Source organism: Phalacrocorax aristotelis, chromosome 1, assembly GCF_949628215.1.
Source record: "Phalacrocorax aristotelis chromosome 1, bGulAri2.1, whole genome shotgun sequence".
NCBI classification, from domain to species: Eukaryota; Metazoa; Chordata; class Aves; order Suliformes; family Phalacrocoracidae; genus Phalacrocorax; species Phalacrocorax aristotelis.
The window spans coordinates 81,577,229-81,599,570 of NC_134276.1; the positions used below are offsets into that span (position 1 = coordinate 81,577,229).

The 22,342-nt window shown below is 41.6% G+C and overlaps 1 protein-coding gene across 2 annotated transcripts in view; it reads left to right on the forward strand.

The window, feature by feature from the left end:
• CLCN4 (chloride voltage-gated channel 4) overlaps window positions 1-12,969 on the forward strand; it is a 47,491-nt gene extending 34,522 nt beyond the window's left edge. For both annotated transcript variants that reach the window (XM_075095320.1, XM_075095329.1), the window contains exons 10-12: window positions 874-1,272; window positions 6,944-7,160; window positions 8,696-12,969. In XM_075095320.1, coding sequence (XP_074951421.1) covers window positions 874-1,272; window positions 6,944-7,160; window positions 8,696-8,786 — 707 coding nt within the window. In that variant the 3' untranslated portion in view covers window positions 8,787-12,969. The remainder of the gene's footprint in view (window positions 1-873; window positions 1,273-6,943; window positions 7,161-8,695) is intronic.
• Window positions 12,970-22,342: the final 9,373 nt, after the last annotated feature.

Below are 22,342 nucleotides of genomic sequence, written 5' to 3' on the forward strand. Positions count from 1 at the left end.
ACCTGTTTCTGATTTCTCTCGTCTAAAATGGTGCTGTATTTTGAGGTCTAAAAATAGCAGATTTATTACATTTACCTTTTGAACAGAGGCAAAGAAATGTTACCTAATAATTCAGTGATATATACACACTTGTCTGTGGTTATGTGGTTATTTTTATCCCTTAATATAAACTGAAGGAGTAGGGAGCTTGCTTATGAAATTAATACAGAAAGACTAGATTGAAAAATAGAGCTACAACCCCATCTACAGCTGCATGCCTAGATGGCCTCAAACCAAGTTGTATACAGTTCAAACTGTATGTTATGCTGGTACCAAAAGCTAGGGTTTAAGCTGTAGCACAGCTCTTGCAGTGGCCCTAAACCATCCTTACGTAGAATTTTGTAACCATGTCATGCCCAAAGATAACGTTTCACTTTCCCTTCAGTGTGAATGCGATAGGTAAACCAATGTGAAGGCCAGCTCTCAATGCTCCTGCCTGCCTCAGCCACGGTACTTAGCTGATTCTTGGAGTCGTCTTAGAAGGCTAATGCCAGGCATCAGTTTTAATTTCTCAAGTATCCAGTATAGCTGTTTTTTTGGCATGCTTTCTGGTCTGATAGCTCAGGCTTTTAGCATTCATCATTTGCTTTTCAATGTTAGCACCTTTGGCTTGAACAAGTTCATTCAATCTTTTTGATGAAAATTGCAGTAAATGAAAAATCTCTTTCTTCAGTAAAATAAGCCCAAAAATACTTGACAAAGTATAAGGGCAAAGTACTCAGCATAAATAATCTCATGCCTTTTTGAGTGTAAGACTCAAAAATATAAATGACTTGCTTAGTATGTCTACTTCAAGGGCACTGAGGGAAACTTGACTGCTTTCCTTGTTGGCAGGTGGTGTTACTCGAATGACAGTCTCTCTAGTGGTGATTATGTTTGAGCTAACTGGAGGCTTGGAGTACATCGTGCCCCTTATGGCTGCAGCTGTCACAAGCAAGTGGGTGGCAGACGCCTTTGGGAAAGAAGGTATCTATGAAGCTCACATTCATCTGAACGGCTACCCGTTTCTGGATGTGAAGGATGAATTCACTCACCGAACCCTAGCAACTGATGTCATGAGACCAAGGCGTGGTGAAGCTCCCCTCTCTGTTCTGACACAAGACAGCATGACAGTAGAGGATGTCGAGACGCTAATCAAGGAGACTGACTACAATGGCTTTCCAGTAGTGGTTTCAAAAGACTCAGAGAGACTTATTGGATTTGCACAGAGACGAGAGTTGATTCTTGCTATAAGTGAGTAGAGTATCAATGTACATATGTTTGATTTTGGTAGGAATTTTGATAGGGTAAGACATTACCAGTATTATTCACCTTGAAGAATGGATAAATAAGAACCAAACCTAACTTCTTCCCCAAGTCTGGCTTTTACTTGTTGCTAGGACCCACAGCTAGAAGCTTTTTTATTTGTAGCATACCACCTGGTAGACTTCTGTGGGCTTGACTTTTGTGGGCTTAATTTTGTTGTCACTCACAAAAGTACAATACCATTCTGCTAGATAAAACAGACAAACCTGACTCATATGGCCAGAAGTTTTGTCAGAACCAGATGAAAAGCCACTGCCATGCTGAGCTTCCTGTAGTGTCCATGGACCTCTGGTAGCAGCTGGGGCAGTCATGAACCTTTGTCACCCTGTGATGAAGTGCAGGTCCCTGCGCTTCTTTCTGTTGCACTATCTCAATTTGTCTCACATGCAGGCCTTTTGTGCTAGGGTTTGAAAGCTTTTCAGTGGAGGATGTTGGCTGGTAAAGATGTCTGAGTTTTGTCAAGCATCCAGTGGATAGCTGGCTAGTTGCCTGCGAGCCTGATCCAGCTCATTACAGGTTTTGACCCATCAAGTCCTTTCCTGGTTGGCCGGATGGCTAGGTGGGGATTGAAAAGATGGGTATATTGGATGAAAGCAAGTGTTCCCACCTTCCCCGTACCCAGGGCATCCAGAGGTCTGCAGAGGTCTGTGAGGCTGGCAAATCAAGCCCGTGGGTCCGCTCCCAGTTGTGGCAGTCCTGTGGTGCTGAGGGCCAGCTGGGCAGGCAGGCAGGTTGCTGGCTGGGTACAGTTGCCTTATGCTTTGCATGGGAGTAGAATGTCTGGCATATCTGAATCTCCTTGACACGGAATTATTCCTCTCTGTGTGGGCTTGTTTCATCCCTCCGCTTCAGGCAACTTTAAAAAACTGTTGTCTCAGATGGAAACTCCCATATTCTTCAGAAAAGAAGATCCATAATGGAAAATCAGGGGTATTTTAGAGGGCCACTTTCCTGCTCACTTCTCACAAAGCTAAAATAAAATTTGATATAACAGTGCTCTTTAAAGCACTTTTTTTTTTTTTAATGCATATTTATTTTCATCTCCTGGAGGTAAAAAGACTCTAAGTGATTAGACCTAAAATTTATATTCATTTATTTAAGGACACTCAGCTGTTACTTGATTCCCTTCTTCTCATCCCATAGCAGAAAGTCACCAATGCTTCATCAATACTACATGCAGAAGAAGAAAAGAAATGACAGAGCCCAGTTTTCTCCCCTTAAAATGTAGTGCGGAATTCTCTTCAGTAAGAAATTATTTTCTCATTTTTTCCCTTCTGTGGTTTAAGTTGTCATTTCAGTTAGAGAAAATAGTTTATGAACTGAATTAATTTTGCATTTAGTTATATCACTGATTTCTCAAAACCCAGGAAAGCAGAACAGGCCTTACTACAGGTCAGTTCTACAGCTCCTCTAATTGTACAATTGTAATTTAACTTCCAAAGAGTATGGGAATATAACTTTTTTCATTAAAATCTCACTATCACTGGTTGCTCCTTCCTCCCTGCTCCAAAAACAAGCAAGAAAAATCTGCATGAAGTTATAATCCTCGATATACCAGTCTCAGTATAAGAGGATTTTAAAGACACCAAGATGAAGTCCAAGGGTGTTAGATGCAATACTCCTTTCAAACAACTGATTTTCTCAGAGGGCTACTCTTCCTTTGGTAGTAACAAAAGATGCCTTGTATTGCCAAGCTAGGAAAGTAAATATGTGTCTGTAGTTTCACCAAATGTGTAAATGCCAAGAGCTGATACCATTTATAAAATAGTTTGTATTTTATCCTGCTTTTGCTAATGATTTTCAAATGTCTTCTGCATTCCCCTGTGAGAAGTAAAAAACCGTAATTAGTTGTATTTAGCCTACCCTGTGTCTGGCTTTTACACTGTGTGTGCCATGTCATGGCTGTAACATTTGCTGCCATCCTAACTTTAGAGCCTTTTACATCTCCTTTGCCAGGAAGTATGTCAGTAGGGAAAATTGCGTGGACTGAAGATGCAGAGCCCTCACTTTAAAAGCAGAAAGATCAGACGCTGTCTGAAGCGAGTCAGAGAAGTTTGAGGAACTGAGTCGTCTGATTCAGGTCATAAATGGCAACATGGCTGAATGGGCTTGCTAGGTGTGTGAAAATGTCCAGCTATGCACTGATAACAAAGAAATCAGTTAAAAATAAACTCAGTGAACATTTTAGATCAAAATACTTTCCTGTTTGAAAACTGTTTCTTAGATGACCACATTTTCCAGAGGAAAATGTACTGTTTCCTGATCAGCTCTGATAACGAGCATCTTTCAGAGGATCTGAGGCAGAACTGAGATTTTAAATAAAAAACTTTGCTGCATAGATAAGCTTTCCTAAAATCCTCAGCTGTCAGGGACCTTTGGTGACATTTTTTCTCTTGGTCTGAGTATGACAGCTCCTGATGTCATTCTGTGCTGACTCTGTGATAAATGATTAATATTTCCAGTATGGTTTATGTCTTTGTGACTTAAAATCTGGATTTGGTTTCACTTTTCCAAAAGACACAGTATATGGTTCCAGTACAGCACAGGGCAAAACACTGGTCTGGTAACATGCTAGCAACTTCCTGATAGCTAATCCTCTTTCACTGAAGGCTAACGTTGCTTTGCATTTATTGCAGAAGTTGTCACTGCTCATCATTACCACAGAGTAGCTGATGTGTTGCAAACCTTCACCTCAGCTTGCTTCATAGTTGGGTTCATGGAGCCATACACTCCTATGCCAATAAATCTCCTTAAACTAAAAAATTACTTGCCAAGAGGTAAACATCACATGTAGTGAAGCTTCTTTTATTCTCCTGTTCACGTTCTTGTCTCCTGCTCAGCCTGACAGCATCCAGAGACAGTGGAGTTATGTCTGGGAACAGTATAAGCCCCATCTGTGCAGCACTGGAGCCAGGGAATGAGGTCTTCTGAAAGGCAGAGTCAGGCCGCACCAGTATCTCTTCTTTCATGGCATTGCGCCATGCAGAATGCCTCCTCAGTTTGAACTAGCTTTGATGCCTCTATATGACAACACATTGCACTACGTAGTCATACTTTCAACCAAGAAGCTTCAGCTCCTTTCTCTGGCCTCAAAAAATTGTGCATCAGCAGTGTGGTGGCCCAAGGAATACTCTGGGGAAGTACTCCAATTTCCTCACTCAACTGACTTCTAGGATGAAGGCAATAGCTGTTGAGTCCTGTGTCAAATACATGTGCACACACAGGTCTCTGCCTCCTGATTTACCCCTACATAATTTCTTTCCTACTAAGTGGAACACTAAGCATGCTCTAAAATGCATCCAGTCCCTGTAAAGTGAAAGGTAATGCCACTTCCAATTGCTCAGAAGCACCTTCAGGAGGGTTGTGTCCTTCCAGTGGTACTTGTTGAGCAGGTAGGCAGGTTAGGCAGGTAGAGCCACCCTCTGGGAAAAGGGGTCTACATTTTAGATGGCACCTACTTTACAGTCTTATGGAGGAGAGTATTTGACCCTGTAAAGCTCTTCTTAGATTTGGCCAGCTTCAGAGGCGTGGTACAAAAGGCAGAGTCCTGAACACAAGCCAGGTGGCCTGTATAATGTGTTTTTCCCAGTGTGGAGCTGAGAGTACAACATAGTTAATAGAGGCTGTGAACTGTGAACTCCTGAATACGAGAGGCTGTTCCACATTTGAGAGAACTAATTCACTCTCTAGCTATGACAAGAGTCTTCTGCATAGATTACTCTCTAAAACCAGACATTGCCATCCATTTGCTTTGCTCTTTCTGTTAAGCTATATCTGTTTTTCTTACACACGGACTGCAAAATTGATCTGTTCTTCTGTTTTACCTTTAACTCCCCCATCCAGTGAGACTGCATACAAAGTCCACCATTTTTCTGATGCCACTGAATTTGCTCAATAGTACTACATCATTCAAATTTCTCAAGAGAGATGTTTGACTTTGAAGAGTGAAGTCATGGCTTTGGCTAATCACTGTTGTCCAGGGTCATTGCTGCCTTGGGAACAGCAATGTGGTAACTGAAAAACTTGGGCCTGTTGCTTTGGGTGCAGCTTCAGGAAGGAAATACCTAGCTGTCAAGGGTTTTTATCAAAGGGTGGGAGTTACCCTCAGTTTGATTAATGTTACCTCTTACCACAGATCATATATCAAAGAGCTGTGCAGGCATGTTCACACTTGAAATTAGGTGTATGAATCAAAACAAGATGAGGCAAAGTTAGCATCATTCCTATAAATTGCAATAGGGCTTGTAATATGTGGGGTGAGAAGGTTGAAAATCATATACCATACTGATATTAGGTTTGAGCCAGCACTACTCCAGTTCCAGAAATATTACAAGACAATGATCATTAAAGGGAAAAAAATGCAGCTGGAACATGTTGGAAACCATTACTGTCTACACATTACAAGTCACAGGAGCGGGTTTCTGCACTTTGATTGATGGCAATGAGCTCCAAGAATATATACATACGCTTTGAGTATGTCTGATTTGCTGTACCTCTCAAGAACAGAAGCAACTTATATTAATCAAAGATAATAATTCCAGCCATTTCCAAGAGTTATTAAAAAAAAAAAAAAAGAAGAAAGAGTTAAACCCTCAGAGCCAAACACACGACATGCTTATTTTGGGGAGAGAGAAGTTGTCTATCATTTGGAAATCCATCTCATATGTTGGTCGTGCCCTGTAGTGTTGAGTAGAAATGAGGTAAACACTACAAAGAAAATAAACCACTTCAATGCTAAGAATTTTTGTTGGAGCATACTTTAAAGCAAAAGGCTTATACTGATCATGGAAAGTCCAGATGTAGTGTAAAGTTCACTTCATAGTTTGATTAAAGTATGAATGATAGCTTTTGAACTTTTGAAAGTGGTCAAATATGTACTGTTATGAAAAATGTATCAAACTCATTTACTGCTATATATTGTTCCTCCTTTTACTATTTTCCATTAATTAGGATGCTATTTTTTTTTCCCTCTTAAAATCCAGATATGTAAACTCTATTTAAGGCATTAAGTACAAAACAACAGAGTTTACCCTGCATGCCAGGGAGGTGTGCTGGCCTAGAACAACACCCACACCACCTCCAGATCCCTGGGATGTGAATTTGCCTTTCCGTACCTTTGTGTTCATAAACCCATTCACCATGCCCAGATTTCCCCCACTCCACTGAGAAGTCTGGGAAAAAACATACTGCTCCAAGCCAGCTGGGACCGTACACAGGCTGTTGACTCCACTCCTTTGGGCATATAATAGTAGTTTCTGTTGTGATTCTCACAATGGAGGAAATGACATATTTTCATTTGAATTTGACAGAAATTGGATTAGTGATGTTTGTGAATGCAATGAGCTGCATATTTATTCAGAAAAGCATTATCCCAACCAAGCAAAGGTACATGCTAGTAAAAAGTATCACTTCTATTTGCTTCAAGGGAGCAATGTTGCAAGGAAATTCAAGTCTGCTCTGCAACCCCAACTTCTGGGGCCTCATTACATTAATGACAAAAAGTTTCTACTACCTTTGCTTTCCAAAGGAGGATAATTTTTTTGTTTTGTTTTGTTACCAAGCCTAACTCGCTGTCTACCTTGATCTTCCTGTTCTACAGAGAATGCCAGGCAGCGTCAGGATGGGGTGGTAAGCAACTCCATCGTGTACTTCACTGAAGACCCCCCAGAACTGCCACCCAACAGTCCCCACCCACTGAAGCTGCGGCGTATTCTCAACCTGAGCCCTTTCACTGTCACTGACCACACGCCAATGGAGACTGTGGTAGATATTTTCCGGAAACTTGGACTCCGGCAGTGTCTTGTCACTCGCAGTGGGTGAGTAGATGCTGAGTCAAGCAGGCTTAGAGAATCAGAGGAGATTTTCTTCAGCATTAACATAAACACCGTTTTTCCTGTTTAAAGCCAAGTATAGACAGTAGCTAACTAATCAGCACTGCTGAGACAGTCAAGTGACTATTTTGATTTTTGCCTATTTTGAGAATGGAAGAATAAGGGAAGCTCACCCAGCGTCTCTCCAGGCAGCAAAACAAGTCAGACTCAGAACCAAAATGGCCCATGCCGGGTGTCGTGTTTCATTCTGTCCTCCCAAATCCTTAGTGTATTTTCATTTAGGTAAGGTAAAGATAAATACAAAATAAACTCTTCTGACTCCCCCTATTATTCAGTTTTCAACAGAGGCAGATCTGGCAAGTAGTAGTATTTGCAAAGGATGTGACTGTTTCTAGACATCCAGATAGATTAAATGCTTGTGAAGACTGTGATAGAGATGTCAGCAGAGGAATATTAATCTGCTCAGCTTTCTTTAAAGGAGAACAAAAAGGCATATAAAATGAAAGTCCACAAAAAACCAGCCGAAGAAGTGTGGGCACACATGAAATTAGAAGAGTGAAAAGCTGTACCATGTGCACTAGAAATAACATCCCATAATTCCAAAAGGATCTGAGCTATTTTGGGGGCGTTGCTTATCCCAGGATCTAGTGGTAAGAAAAAACTTTACAACAGGATAGCAAAAACAGAGCCATCATTTTCAAATGCAGCGGAGTAAAATTTAGCCTTCTACAAAAAGCCTTTCTGTTTTTCAGACATATTGCAGCTGTTAGTATCAATGCAGTGCCCTCAGCATTAAGAAAATAAGGACCATTATTGAGATACAGATTTAGGTCCTGATTTTAATGCTTGGATTTGGAAATTTTGATCTTCAGTTCTAGCACTTACAAGAGAAAAAGGTGGAAAAACTAACGATGATACAGTTTCAAAAATCAGTGCCTCGTGGCCTTCAAGGACTGGAAATAAAAGCCCTTGAATACTGAGGGTTAGGAAATTTTTGAGTCTTGAGGACAGACATCCCATGAGCCTCATCCTTCTTGACAGATATAATTAATTTAGCTCACATAAATGAGAAATTATCACTCAAATTTGAAGGAATTATGCTGTTGGACAATGAGAGTTTCAGAAAGTCTGTGCTTTAGCTTAGTTCATGTATTACTAAACCCCATGCCCCAGCTCAGGGCACTGGTGCCTTGGTTTTGTGCTGTTGTTTCTCTGCAGCCTGAGCCTAAGGAAACTCACTACTTTGTTGTGCCAAGTGTCAATAGTTGTAGCTCCTTACTCAGTCATGTTTCCAGCAAAAAGAGGTTACAACCCAAAGCATTTCACTTAATGATTGTGGCCGGGATAGTAAAAATACATGAGGTGAGGATACTTTTTATAAAAGATAATCTTGGGGAATGGATGAGATGGACAGTGCTATGTGGAAGCGCTCACAAAATGTCCCTGCAGCTGAACAGGGGAAAAAAACCCGAATGATCTATGGCATGGTTGTTGACCTTTCCTTTCCTTTTCTCCTCTAGGAGGCTGCTGGGTATCATAACTAAAAAGGATGTATTAAGACATATGGCTCAAATGGCAAACCAGGACCCTGAATCTATCATGTTTAACTAGACTGGTAAAGCAAGAAGAAAGTAACCCCAAAGGAATCCCTTCTAGATTAACTCAAAGGTTATGTTCGGTGTTTCGTTTTGTTTAAAGAGAAAATGCAACATGTATGAGGAATGTCCCAATATGCCGCTGAGAGAGGGAGTGGATACGGGACGGCACTTATTTAATGAAGAATGCAGTTTAGAAGGTCTGAGCAGCTGCAGACATCCAGCTGTTTCCTTAATGAGATTCCTAACAGCTCAGTTGGAGCATTGGTGGGTGTAAGTGATGTAGTGCTTAGAGACAGAGCCAGGAGTGCCAGCGGGATGCAACAACGTTCACAGTAACTCTTGAGGCAGGTGTGAAGACAAGCAGACACAGTTTATGTATAAGCTGTTAACAGAGATAAGGATCTGTGTCCCAAACTAGAGAGTTGTGTATGAGTAACATCAGTTGTTTTTGGTTTTGAAAACATGGCTATTTATTTACTACTGAATTATAACATTTTCATGAGGGGAAAAAAATCATATTTTAAAGTGAAAAATGTTGTCATCTTCATTTATTTTTGTAAAAGTTAAGTGAATCAGGAATAGAGATAAAGGAGCAAGGTCACATGTCAAAATGTAGTGTCCCCAGCTCCCTGCTTTAGTCCTTTGAATTTTATACAGTTTAGCATTTCTGTCAATCAGCTTCCCTTTATTAACATTGAAATGTGACTTATTTGTATTTATTTGTAAGGATTTATTATTTCTGTATGCAATTTTGCATACAGGTACTGTAGTATTTAGTGTTACGTAGTTTTGCTAAGAGAACAGGAAAAAAAAATAGAAGCCTATGGAGGAATTTTCAAAGGCAGTAAAGGGAGACTGGTATCCAGCTCTTATCAGTGTTAGTGACAAGAGATTGAATCCCTCACCTGTCTCCCCTTGTGTACATCCTCATTTTCCACAAACTAATGAATTTCTGCATTGATTCCTGATTCTCCATTTAGTTCATTGTTGCTATTTCTTGGCATTTTTATGCACCTGCCAAGAGACTGCTGAAGTTAATTTAACAGTCACAGACATTTATTCTGTAGCAGATCTACTCTTTATGCATCTGCCAGTCATAGGACTGTGGAATCCATCCCCACAACACTGTGGCTGGATAAGATCAAAGGGACTGAGAATGCAAACAACAATAGCAAAGCTTTAATTATTGAACTGTTTGCAGCAAGAACACAAGAAATAGCAGCCCCCAGTAGGGACCTCCAAGTCACTCAGGCTAAAATCCTAGATTTTCCTAAACCCTTGTTCTGGTCCTATGTGAGATGCACAGAGTCAACATTGTCTGTGTTAATATACTAGCACTTTACTGCTATTAGTAAGAGAACACCAAATTCTACTCTCAGTAGCCCATAATCCACACTTCCCAGTGTTTGCTTTATAACTATAAGATTAAAGATTGGAGAGAGGTTGCATCCTAACTTAGATGCCCTGAATTCATTCAGACCCTCCAAGAGTCTGGACCCTTCATTTAGAAATCTAAGACCTCTGGTATTTTTGTTCAAATTCATACAGATACCAGTAGCTCAAGTCTATTTGCGTCCAGATGGTCTTCATGGACAGAGATGAGGGGAGTCTCTTCATGCCAGAAGAGCCTGTTGCTTACTGTAGACAAAAGCCGGACTGTTGATCCAGCTTGTAGGCAAAGTGCATGATTATTGTGTCCCTGAATGGAGACAGCTAGCCAGGTGCACCCAAAGTTAGTTGCCCAAAGTCACGTGTCACAAATTCCTCCTCTTATCTCCAGTGACCTTGCTTCCTTCTGGCATGTGTCCCACTGCATTCACACAAAGTATGGCCCAAATTGTTTAAGTAAAAGAAACGGAAGTAAAGGGATAATTTTAATCTGCTAACTACTCCATTTAACAATAGTATTTGCAACAGACTGACATAAATATATGTAGCTCTGGCCAAAGCCCACAAATATTCCAGTGTATACTTTTTGTTAACTGAACATCTGCAGTACAATGTATTATTAAAGGGATATTGTTAAAACTATGTAAACTACAGAACAGAGCAGCCCTTTCCTTCTGAAAATAGGAAATACAGCATAATATTGTTGTTTCTTATGTTTTTCTGTGAAGCTGTCATCACCCAAATTGATAAAAACCCAACCACATCAACAACCAAGCTCATAAAGATTGGATTCCCTCATCTGAACAAAGATGCCATCCTAATATCAGTGTGTTCCCACAACTAAACCCAAAAAGGGCTTAATACGCATGTCCTACCTAAAACTAGAATCTAAGGGATTTGGACTAAGATAAGTAGGCTGACTTTTGAAGGCAATCTTGTTCTGAAATTAAACCTGAAGGACTGTGTTTTACTTTTCACTTTTATATCTCTTAATGTTAATATAGACTTGTTTGATGAACACTTTCCTTTATGCTTACATAGGCAACAAGTGTGCGTACTTTCCCCACTTGAACACTAGAATATCTTTTTTGCTCATAAGCCAAAAGAAATAAATTGAGAAGTGAATTTATCTGCTATTTGAAATCAAACTGAAGGCTTCATGTACATCAGGGAAAAGGAGACATCTAAAGCCTTCTCCATTTGCCAAGGAAATTTCAGTCCACGCTGCATTGGCATGTAGTCCATGGCAGAGCTAACTCTGGAGAGCATTGATAGTACTGAGGGCAATGTTTGCTAACAGGAATCAGGATGGTGTATCAGCACTGAAAAAATTTGTCATTTCCTGAGAAAAAGACACGGAGTCACCTAACTGAGGTTAAACTGGCCATGAATACAAATGCACTTGGGTATTGACTTGGGTTGTCAGCTTAAAGTCAGTCCGTGCCTATGCACAGGCATAAACTTTTGTGGCTAAGTCCCATTAATACCCAGAGGCCTGATACACTAAAACCAACAGTCAGCCCTGTGCTAGCTTGTCACATTAGACTGCATGTGATGAGCCCTCAGGGCTTAAGAACAGGACCCATAAAATGAGCAGGGTGGTTTGTAAGAAATAACAACAGAAGGAATTGAGATTTATGCAGGTGCAGTTTGACCCTGGGACTACCCCCTCCAAGCAGAAGGCAGGTAGCTGGGGGTCCAGCTCTTTTCTATCAAACACATTCTTCTTTAGAGGGGAAGGTTTAAATATCTAAGGGGTCAAGGAAAAAAAAAGCTTTGGATGTGTAACTGTACGTGGGTGGTTAGACTGCTCCTCCATGTTCAAAATACGTTAAACCCCGTTAGAACAGGGACTGATATCTAGCTCTCCAGGGATGGTACAGCCACAGCTAACTTTGGCTGCTTGGTATTATCAAGGCTGAGGTGATGCTAGAATGACAAGAAGAGTTTTGAAACTGGGCAGACTTTGCTAATTAGAGAATTTAGCACTCCAGGCACTTCCAGAGATGGTAATTGGTTGTCTTTCTGTTGAACTTCCTCTGTGCTACAGTCTTCATTGTTCTTTTAGCTTGAGTGCTCAATGGGGGACACTCTTAATATAAATTAATAACATGCTTTTCTCAAAAAATGCAGTTCTGATGTAATGATTTCATTTATTTCCCCATGACATGCCCATTATCAGTTACTCATTTCCATCTGTATTCCCAAGTATGTCTCAGAAGTTACTGAATAGACTCCAAGAGACACAGATCTCAGCCTTACGTATTTATTTGAATTTTTAGAGCTCAAGAGAGTCACGTAGCCTGGTCAATCTGAGAGTTAAGTAAGTACTTTAGTATATAGTGCTCACTTTATGCAACCTCAGTTCAATCCTCATGTTCAAGCAGTTGGACTTCAAAGATGTCAAACTAAACAAGAGAATAAAAATCTTTAATTGAAGCAAGTTCAGTATTGTACTTTTGTTTTGCATGAATTATGTTAAAGCTACATTCAGCTTCTGACGTGTACTTGAAGCAATCTGTACCAGAAAGTTTATTATTAAAGTACAGAACATGGATGACATTAGCCAGACCCTTTGGCTGTCGCAGTGATACTAATTATTAATTTGTATGCTTTGATGAAGCAGGGAAAGAATGTTTAAGAATTACAGGAGACCCACTGATTCCGTGTTGGAATGATACTATAATTATGAATATTGTTTTGCTTTTTTGGTCTTGTTTTTTTTAATTGTAGAAAACAGTATATATGTTGCACCTTATCAAAAACAATGTTTGGACTCTATTTTTTAAATAAAACTGACTTACAGTACTGGAAACATTTCTTGAACATTTTGTTAATTATTTCACTTACTGTCTCTGTATGATTTTGAGATTTACTTTTCCCACCTATAGGGGTAACTCAAGCCTGATGAACATTTAGGGTATCTAATTCAGTTATGGGTTAGCTGATGTTAAGTAGGGAGTTAGTAAAGTTCGCAGTGAACTTCCAAGAATCAGCCTTAACAGTTGGCTGTTTGCCCTAACACGGCCCAACGCACATACCAAAAAGCCAGGAGGCATCAGGCATGCAACAACTTAAATAAGCAGTAATAGTTCCTGTAGTTTGTAGTTGGTCATAAGGGACTGAGCCTTAGACCTACCTGTCATCACTTGCGATTGCAGAGCTGGGAAACAGAAGAGAAAATGTTGAGAGGAACTCAGCATTGCCCTGTTACAGCTATACACCATGTATCCTGGCCTAGGTCCTCATTTTGTCTAAACCAAATAGCCTATTGCCATCCATGTGCCTTTTGGGAGGCCCTTCCTCCCCATATATTTCCTACAAGAAATATTATTCCCCTGTGCTGGCCTGCTCCTCTACTCCAAATGTGATCTTGCTTCCAAGCCCTCTCCACTGTGGTGGCCCTGATCCCCAAAAAGAACAGTCTTACACACGCTGTATCCCACACAAGAAAGGTGCACCAGTAGTACATAGAGCCCTCTCATGGCATGTGGGATTTTGCATTGCTCCCTGCTGGAGGACATGGCTAACACGGTGTTATTGGTACTGGTATGCTGCACTGAGTTTTTTGACTGCGTTTTGGCTTGCTATCTTAATGCAATACCAAAAAGATGGACTTTTCAGAAAAATAGCTGCTGCTTTTGCACAGATCAATCTGTATGTGTGTTCACCATATCAACCAGTAACTAGTGAATTAACAGTGAAGGCTACCAGGCACTGGGACGTGGCTGTGAGACCTGTATCCCGAAGCAGTTACAAGCTCTTAGGCAGAATGAGGCAGGAATTGCTGACCGGTATCTGCAGCATTTGGTCCACTCTGCATCCCTCCTTTAACATTTCTTGCATTCTGAGCATAATTAATATGCTCAGTTTGAGCACATTATAAGCGTAATCTGAGCACAGTTAATGATTTCAACCCTTGCTAGCCTCAGAATTATCTCATATAGTCAGGGTCAAAACAATTGTGTTCCTATGATACAGTGCTTTCCCCAGCCACAGCAGTTAACTGGTTAGGAAGACACTACCATATGTAATGGCTAGACTGGGGAGAGTCAGTATTTGGCAATTCAGCTGTGTTTCATTTGAGAAATGATACTGCAGCCTGAAAAAAAAATATCAGTGCATGACTCTGGGGATTTGCAAAGCCCCTGCTGTCGAGTCCTGGCTTGCATGGCATTCGGAACAATGTCTGCATGGGCCAGCCATCATTATAGAATACACACCCTACAGATTAAATATCCTTTCTTAATACACAAAATTCAGTAGAGGGCACAGAAAAAAATGTGCAGATTGCTTAGGAAACTAGACAGTCGACTACATTAGCTAGGAAGGGTTGCTTCATTTTCTTAAAAGTATGTCCACAGAGGCATCTAACTCTCAGGAGAACCATCCCTTGTGTTCACTAGCTAATTTCATCACTAGGATGGAGTAATACCTAAAATAAAGCTAAAATCATATATGTCTTTGTCAAGTACAAGCAATGTATACTAAAGGACAACTTTTTCCCCCTTTGAAGTAAGCTTGCTCTTTCAACAGTTGCTAGTGAGAACTGGACTGTGACTGTGCTGCTCACAATTTGATGGGGAGTGCTGCAGGGCTGGAGTGTCAAATGCTAGCTGAGTGTTTCTCCTTTGATAAATGCAGTAGAAATGAATGGCTGCAATAATTGTGCCATGGGGAAAGGACCATTCCAAGTAATTAAAAAGTGAGATGAACTGTAATTCTGTACTTCTAAAGTTTGCCACCAGGTAACATGGAAAGGTATTTCCCTATTATGAAGCCTTATGATTTATGAAGTATATTTATGCTTGGATCATTACCAAAGTTGCAGTTTTGCCCAGAGACAAATTTTACTCACCTAACTCCCAGAGTAGAAGACCATTAGGCACCAAAATCTCTGAATGAATTAGAGGGAACATCCAGACTCCTGAAGTCCCCAAGCCTGGGAAAAGAAACACCTACGCTCAGCTGCAATTCAGAGATGAGGTGGGGGACGCAAACTCTACCAAAGGGCCCAGAATGGCCCCAGTCAGCACTGAGTTCCAGAAAAAAAAAAAAAAAAAAAGGAGGTGCCATCACCCGCTCTTTACTTTTTCACGGTAGCCTCATGGTTAGAGATTCTTGGGATCTGGTAGGGCTGGGATCCAATTATAATGTTAGACAAATGTCCTAATCCCCATAATACATACATAATATAATATTACAAGCACATACATATGTCATACATGCACAATATGTATAACAATTGGTGTTGAGTGGCACCTGGCCTCCTGATATAAGTGCAGCTCACTTACCCCAGCGCAGCTCCTCCTTTGCTAACTGCTGCTCTGGTTAGCTTTCTTGGGAAGCCAGGAGGAGCACTGCCCTACAAACATTTGTAGACTCCTTAGAGATGTCTCAGCTGGCTATTCTGACTGAGGTTGAGAGGTTGCAGACTCTGTACCTTGATTTTCATAAGGAACATAAGCATAAGCTCCTGCTTATACTCTCATAATTACCATACTGGGGGGGTGTGGGGGTGGGGCTAGGTGGTCCATCACATTTTTAGGCCTTGCTGTAGCCTGAACACAGTACTTGGCTTCATGTAGGTACAGTTACAAGAACAGAATGGAAAAAGTCTGAGTTTACCTCTGTAAAATTCCTCACTTCTGAAAATCCTGGTTTCCAGACTGTTAGACAGTTGGTTCACAATTTCTGTTTCCTAAAGGTATTTCACTGGCACAGAATATTCAAATGGTTGAAAAAAAACAACAAACAAAGCCAAAGAACAGAACACCTAACATCCATTTGTCATTGACAAGAATATTTAATCTTCATCTATACAGTCACTGCTTGAGATCAATCATAATTTGGATTATTGTAGTCATTCATGATTTTTTATCTCGGTCCTACATTTAAGCACCTGTTTCATCATATTATTTATTTATTTAGTTAGTTTTCTAAGTCAACGGGTATTATAATTAGGGGAAGGACAAAGGTATAAACATAGTCTGGCTGAAGGTTTTCCACATCACAGATAATCAACATTGATTCTGAATTATGTTTTGGCCACATCTCAACTTTCAAGAAATGTTACCACAACGCACTAGTCACAGAAGCACAAGGAATAAGTCATAATCTCTGCTGCACCTCTCTTTTCCAAGCCTGCGGGAATGAATGTAAATGAAACAAGTCCCTTTCTGTCTGCCAAGCTGGGTTTGGGCAATAAAAATCCCTGCACTTTCAACAGCTACAGCAATTCCTGTTTAGTAAACCTTGCTGTGCCACGACTGCCTCCTTCCAGGTACACAGGCACGGTTCCAAGTGTACCCGTTTTCCCTCTGCATAAGGATGACCAGGTAGTACAGGTAACTAACTCCCCCATCTCCCACCTCGTTTTCTTGCTTCCCTGCTCTGCTCCAAACCCTTCTGCCTTTCTTCTTGTTCAGCCTCCAGTCCCAGCCCACTCTGCCTCCCTGCTGCAGCTTTTCTGTAACAACCAAAAAACCCCAAAAATCCAACATATCTGCTCTTTCTGTTGAAGCCAGACTACTGTGCAGAATGCAAATTTGCCATGAACAAAGTAATTAACTAAGCAATAGTCTGGTTCCCAGCATTATTTCCACTGAATAAACATTCAGTGTTGGTGAATTGTACAAGACAAGCTGTTGAGGGACCAGGACCAGAAGCCAGCTTGCTCTTCTGATGGCCTGGTACATACAGACCACCATAACAGATTTCTTCTCATTCGCTCTTCTTCTGGCTCCATGTTATATGGCTGGCTTCTTGGTGTTCAAGCTTCAACAATATAAGTGGGAGGGGGAATTATTCCCTTGCCAAGACACTTTTTTTCTCAGGAGAATGCCCTGTTCATGAGGATATGAAGCATTTTGCTTCTCTTACTGAAGTTGTTTCATTCTCCATGAAAGTATCCATTACACCAGGGAATAGAATAGCCTGTTTGGCTTTTGCTCACTGGATGGAGAGGCAAGAACTGAACCCAAGGCTCCTGCCTCCCAAGGGGATGCTGAAACCACCGAGATGTTTGTGTTCGAGAGACAAGTCTGTGCGTGCAGGGAAACAAGGGAACCATGAGAAATGGCCGGTGTAAGTGCCAAACCCAGACATTGTGAGATCCAGCTAGGCATTCAGCCCAGAATAAGACCTGTGGAGAGGCAAAGTTGAATGCACACCCATCCTCCATTTTTCTAACAGGCAGCACCCCACCAAGACAACCAGCACCTGTAATTTCTATTGTAGATGCCCAGAGTAACACCAGACATCACACAGGAAGCATAAGCCCTTCATATCAGCCTGTTAACACAGACCATCTTCTCCAGTGTAAAAACCTGCAACAGCTGTGATTGATAGACATGGAGAGACTGAGGGGCAAGACTAAAATGTTTTGCTATGGCAAAGGGGCATGCTGGAGCACATGCAGGTGCCTGGTGGCCAGCCTCTCACAGGCAAGTATGGGACCTGCTCTTCCATGGATCACACAATGGGGTGCCACAAAAGGGTGAGCCCTCTCTTCCCACCCCCTTACAGAAGCTTACTCTTCCTTAAATGGAGAATTGCAGTTCACTGTTGACACAAGGTATGGGACAAGAAACAAGTGCTTTACCCTTTCTACCCCTGCCCTGCCCAGGTAATGCCTTCATCCGCTATGCTCCCTCAGCAATATATTGATTTGTTCATTTACTTCATTCCTGGCATGAAGACCCTCCAGCAAAGCCTGACCGCCATCACTCTGCTCCCTTGAACTGCTGGCACACCAAGCCCCACACACAGGAAAACCAGGAGCTCTTCTCTGCCTGGAGCAACACGCAACAGAAGTCAGAGCAGCAGTGTGGACACCTCCTCCCCAGCACAGCCAGAGGCCACCGCCGCCACCTCCTCCTCCCATCCCCATTGTCCTGGCGCTGCAGGGCTCTGGGAACAGAAATGCCCAGAGGAAAAGGTGGAGAAATGCGATACTTGGCCAAGGATCCTCCCTGTTGGGACTGACCTTTTAGCTAGTCCTTAGAAAGGCCTGTCTGGCCACTTCCTTCCCAACACTCCTTCCTGCTAAGCTTGTAGCTTGTCAGGAGAGGAGTATTCAATGGGTTGCACTACACAGCCATACCAGGAATCGCAGTTAGCTTATTTTCTTACAGATGCATGCAGCTGGCCTCTTCCAGATCAATGGAGAACCAAATCCATCATTACACATACCACAACTCCATCTGCACCAAGCATGGCAGGCTGGCAGCAGGCAGCCATGCTCTGTCCTCCTCTCTTTCCTGCAGTGCCAAAAGCACCCCACAGTTGTCTTCATATTTAGAGTTTCTACGAGCTTCAAAGAGAAGATCTTATCTGTTATCAGGGTATTCAAGTACCAGAGGACACTCGAGAGAGGCCAAGGTCCTTGTGTGCATGTGCTGCCGCTCAACCGGCAGATGACGCTTCCAGCACCCCCACCACACGCTGGGGCACATGCTCCCCTCATCCACTGCTGCACTCATTACTCGGCGTATTTTGTGATCCACTGGCTCTAGGTTCAGCCACAATATTTATTAATCGGTGTCAGGGTAATAAACAATAAACAGGGGTTTAATTTAATGGCTCTGGCAGGTTCAGGCCGCGGAGGCCCACTAGGTGGCACCCAAATCCTCGGCATGGTGGCGGCTGAGGCGCCGGTGCCACAAGCCGTGCACAGGCCAGCAGAGACCATTGGGGTGCCCTGGCTGTCCCCTGGCTTCAGATTCTTGTAGGAATCAACACTGGTTAATTGTTTGATCTCAATGTGTAGTTTCTCTCATAAATTCTCTTAGATATACCAATTAAAAGCTAATACTTTTTTTTTTTTTTTTTTTTAAGCTTGATATACTGATACTCTGGAGGGAAAGGGAAAGGAAGCAGAAAGAAAGAAACCTTTTTCTTTGTTTGGATGATTTGGCAGGGCTAAAGCACGACTGTCTGCTTTGGCTTCTTAAACCACATATCACATCTGTAAAAACATAGTGGCAAAAGGAGGAAAAAATGATCTGCAATGCTTTCCTGGTGGTTTCTGTGAGGCTTTCTTGTAACAAATACATTTTCATCAATTATGCATTTAATTAACAGGAAGAGATGGAAGAAGGAATTCCTTTGCCATTTCAAAATTGCTGCCAGGAAGAAAATATAACCAAACCTATGGAGCTACAAGATATGTAGTTTTGTTCTTCTGTCCTGGTATTTTTCTCCTCCACTTTATCATCATTCCTATTTGCATCAGCTTTTCCCCCAGCATAGCAAAGTCTGTGTAGGTAATGCACAGAGACCCTCAGAACATGGAAATATCTTGTTTTGCAATGGCAATTCTAAAACATACATAAATACTATTAGAGAATTGAGTAAAAGGCCTTCCCTGTAAAGCATTTAGTCAGATCTAGAAAACAGCATAGGCTCTTTGGTGGGCAACATTACCATATGTAACCTTTAGGCTTCTGTGCAATTTACAACCCCAAGTTAGGTGCTTAAATACCCTTTTAAAAATATAATGAGAATAAGTGCTAAGGACTGGGTTTCACTGTAGCCAGCACACAGAGCAGGCAAAAAGTTGATGTTAGCTATTGAAAAATACCAGAGAAGACCTTAAAATTTCACCTCTTCCCTGTGCTGGAGACCACAGGAGTCTCCTGTCCCTGTGGATCATATGCCTGGGCAAAGTCTCAGAGCCCTTGCTCACTTTTTTCCTGTGAAAAATGGCTGAGAACTTGTGGAAGTGCTTCTGGTGCAGCGGCCCACATCTTACATGTGCTTAGATCATTGAGCAGGAAGCAGAAAATAGCTCAGGGCTTTCCACCACCACCACCACCCACCCACCACCACTTCTTCTCAGGAGGCTGACACCCCCCCATCCCACCAGTGTCCCAAACAAAAATAATGTGGGAAAGGCAGGAAGGAAAAGAGAGTTGTTAGTGCAGTTATTAGGAGAAGGAAGCTCTGCATTCCCACCCCTTCTCCCAACTCTGCTTATGTATTATACTTACCTTTCTTAAATGTACAATATATCATCGGGTTTAGGAATAAGGACAGAACTGAAGTCTCCCACCTCTTGAAGTAAATGCCACAGCAATTATGCTAGAGAGTTTCCCTTTGCATACTGTGGCCCCGCTTCAGCAGAAAAGACAAAGACCGCTTTTCTCTCTGCTTTTTCCTAGCCTGAAGATCAGGGCAGTCCCCTGAGAGATGAGGCTGTGGCTGCTGACAGCTCCAGGAGGGTCTTACAGCCAGGTGCTGCTCTTCTGGTACATTGCTTCTTCCCTGGGTCATGTACCTGGAAGTAAGTAGGTTATGACATTCAGCAATGCCAGAGCACCAGCTCAGTCAGGGAGGAGGCCAGATTTGTGAGCCCCAAAAGGTGGGAGGTGGGTACCAGCAGGCTGGCTTGGCTAAGACAGACGAAGTTCTCCCATATGCTGGAGGCTGTCTCCAAATTCTTAGGGAGTCATGGCAAAGCACAGCACGCTTCTTTAGAGATCTGTAGCTGATTCTGAAAGATACGGATCCTGAATAGGAGGCAACACAACTTGTTCCTTGGCCTAGCAGCAACCCTCCTCCTAGGAGGGGTGGAGAAGAGATTAGTGGAGAGTAAGTGTTGTACCTATAGAGCTAGAATAACCTGGGACCTGGGTTAGTGTCTTGGCACAACACCTACTGCCTTGTGCTAGCATTTTTGGATCAACATGGCTGGCAGTAAGTAAATCAATTCCTGCTGACTTTGAGGGATCTGAGAGAGGTGATGGAGATTTTGTCAAACCTCATTTGAGGTTGTTAGGGACCAAAGGTGCTTATTACAGAATAGGTACCTTTACAGCCCTGACTGAAGCCTCTCTCTGCCAAGAGTGAAATACAGAGTACGCCTCTTTAATCCAGAGCAATTTTTTTCAGTTGATTTCATTTTGGAAGCCAAAGAGCTAAGAACTACTTAAAAAGTTAAATTTAGTATATTTATACTATATATACACACAATCATTTAGAATATTTAAATTGATTCTTAAAACAGTCTCCCCAGTAAGCAGAAAAATCTCCTACCTTTCTTAAAAGAAAAAAAGACAGTTAAATTTGGCTATAATTAAGGTTACACATGCAAAAGTTAGCAGTTTGCTTATGTTTATGAAATAAATCTGTCCTGTGAGACAGGGCATTTGGAGGCAGGACTCTTTCATGCCTTCCTCTCGGGGATGTCCTACTTTCCACAGAATACTAAATATGCATTTCACAGAACAAGAATGATTTTCTGGAACAGCCTTTAGGACTTTTACCTAAGGCCTGAGGTTCTGCTGTTCCCTAGCTTTCTCTAGGAAACTGTTAATTCTTTAGTCAATGTTGACCAGTAAGAATAGAAAAAAAAAAAAAAGCTCTCTCTGATATCATCTGCTAGTCCTGGTATTCTCCCGAGGATGGCTCCTAAATCACTGGGCTGCTGACTAGCATTGAAAAGTGAAAATGGCATTTCCGAGAGTAAGTCTTCATTTCCTTTACTTTTCTTGCAAATACAATGAAGTGGATCACACCAAGTGAAAGAAAATCTTCCTGTGACATTTTTGTGAGGAAAAAGCACTCAAAAATATTGCAGTGTCCGTCCGTCCCCCCAAGAATTTAGTTTTATTGCTTAGGCAAAGGCATTAGTAATTTCTACAGCCCCTCTTAACCCCTTGCGGGCACTTCGGCTCAGATGTTACCATTTCTTCCAAGGCTGTATCTTACTAAATTGGGGGAATAAAATCTTGTCCTTTTTTAGAGTAAGTACCAAACCATCTGTTTACTTCGTGGAGCCTAAGATTTACAGCCTGTTTATGAAAGATAAGAAAAATCAGTCTTTGAAATACCTGCCGACAAATTTTTGCAGCTGTGGAAGTATTAAATTTGCTCTTCTAGTCAACTCCTAGTTTGAATAGTTCTGGTTTACTTTGCTCTAAACCCTGTTTACTCTCTGATTTTTAGCACTGCTATCAGCTAGAAATTACCTTTCACCCTAGAAATTTTTTTTTCTATTTCTGTGCAATAGTATATATTAAAGTGTCTTAAGTGCTTTTAAGCCATAGACTGGCAGGTGCTATATAAATATTTATCTTTGTTATGATGGCTTAACACAGAGGCCCAGAGGTATCTAAAATAAAATAAAATAAGAATAAACTAAAATAAAAAAAAAACCCTAAGTAGCCCCACCTTCTG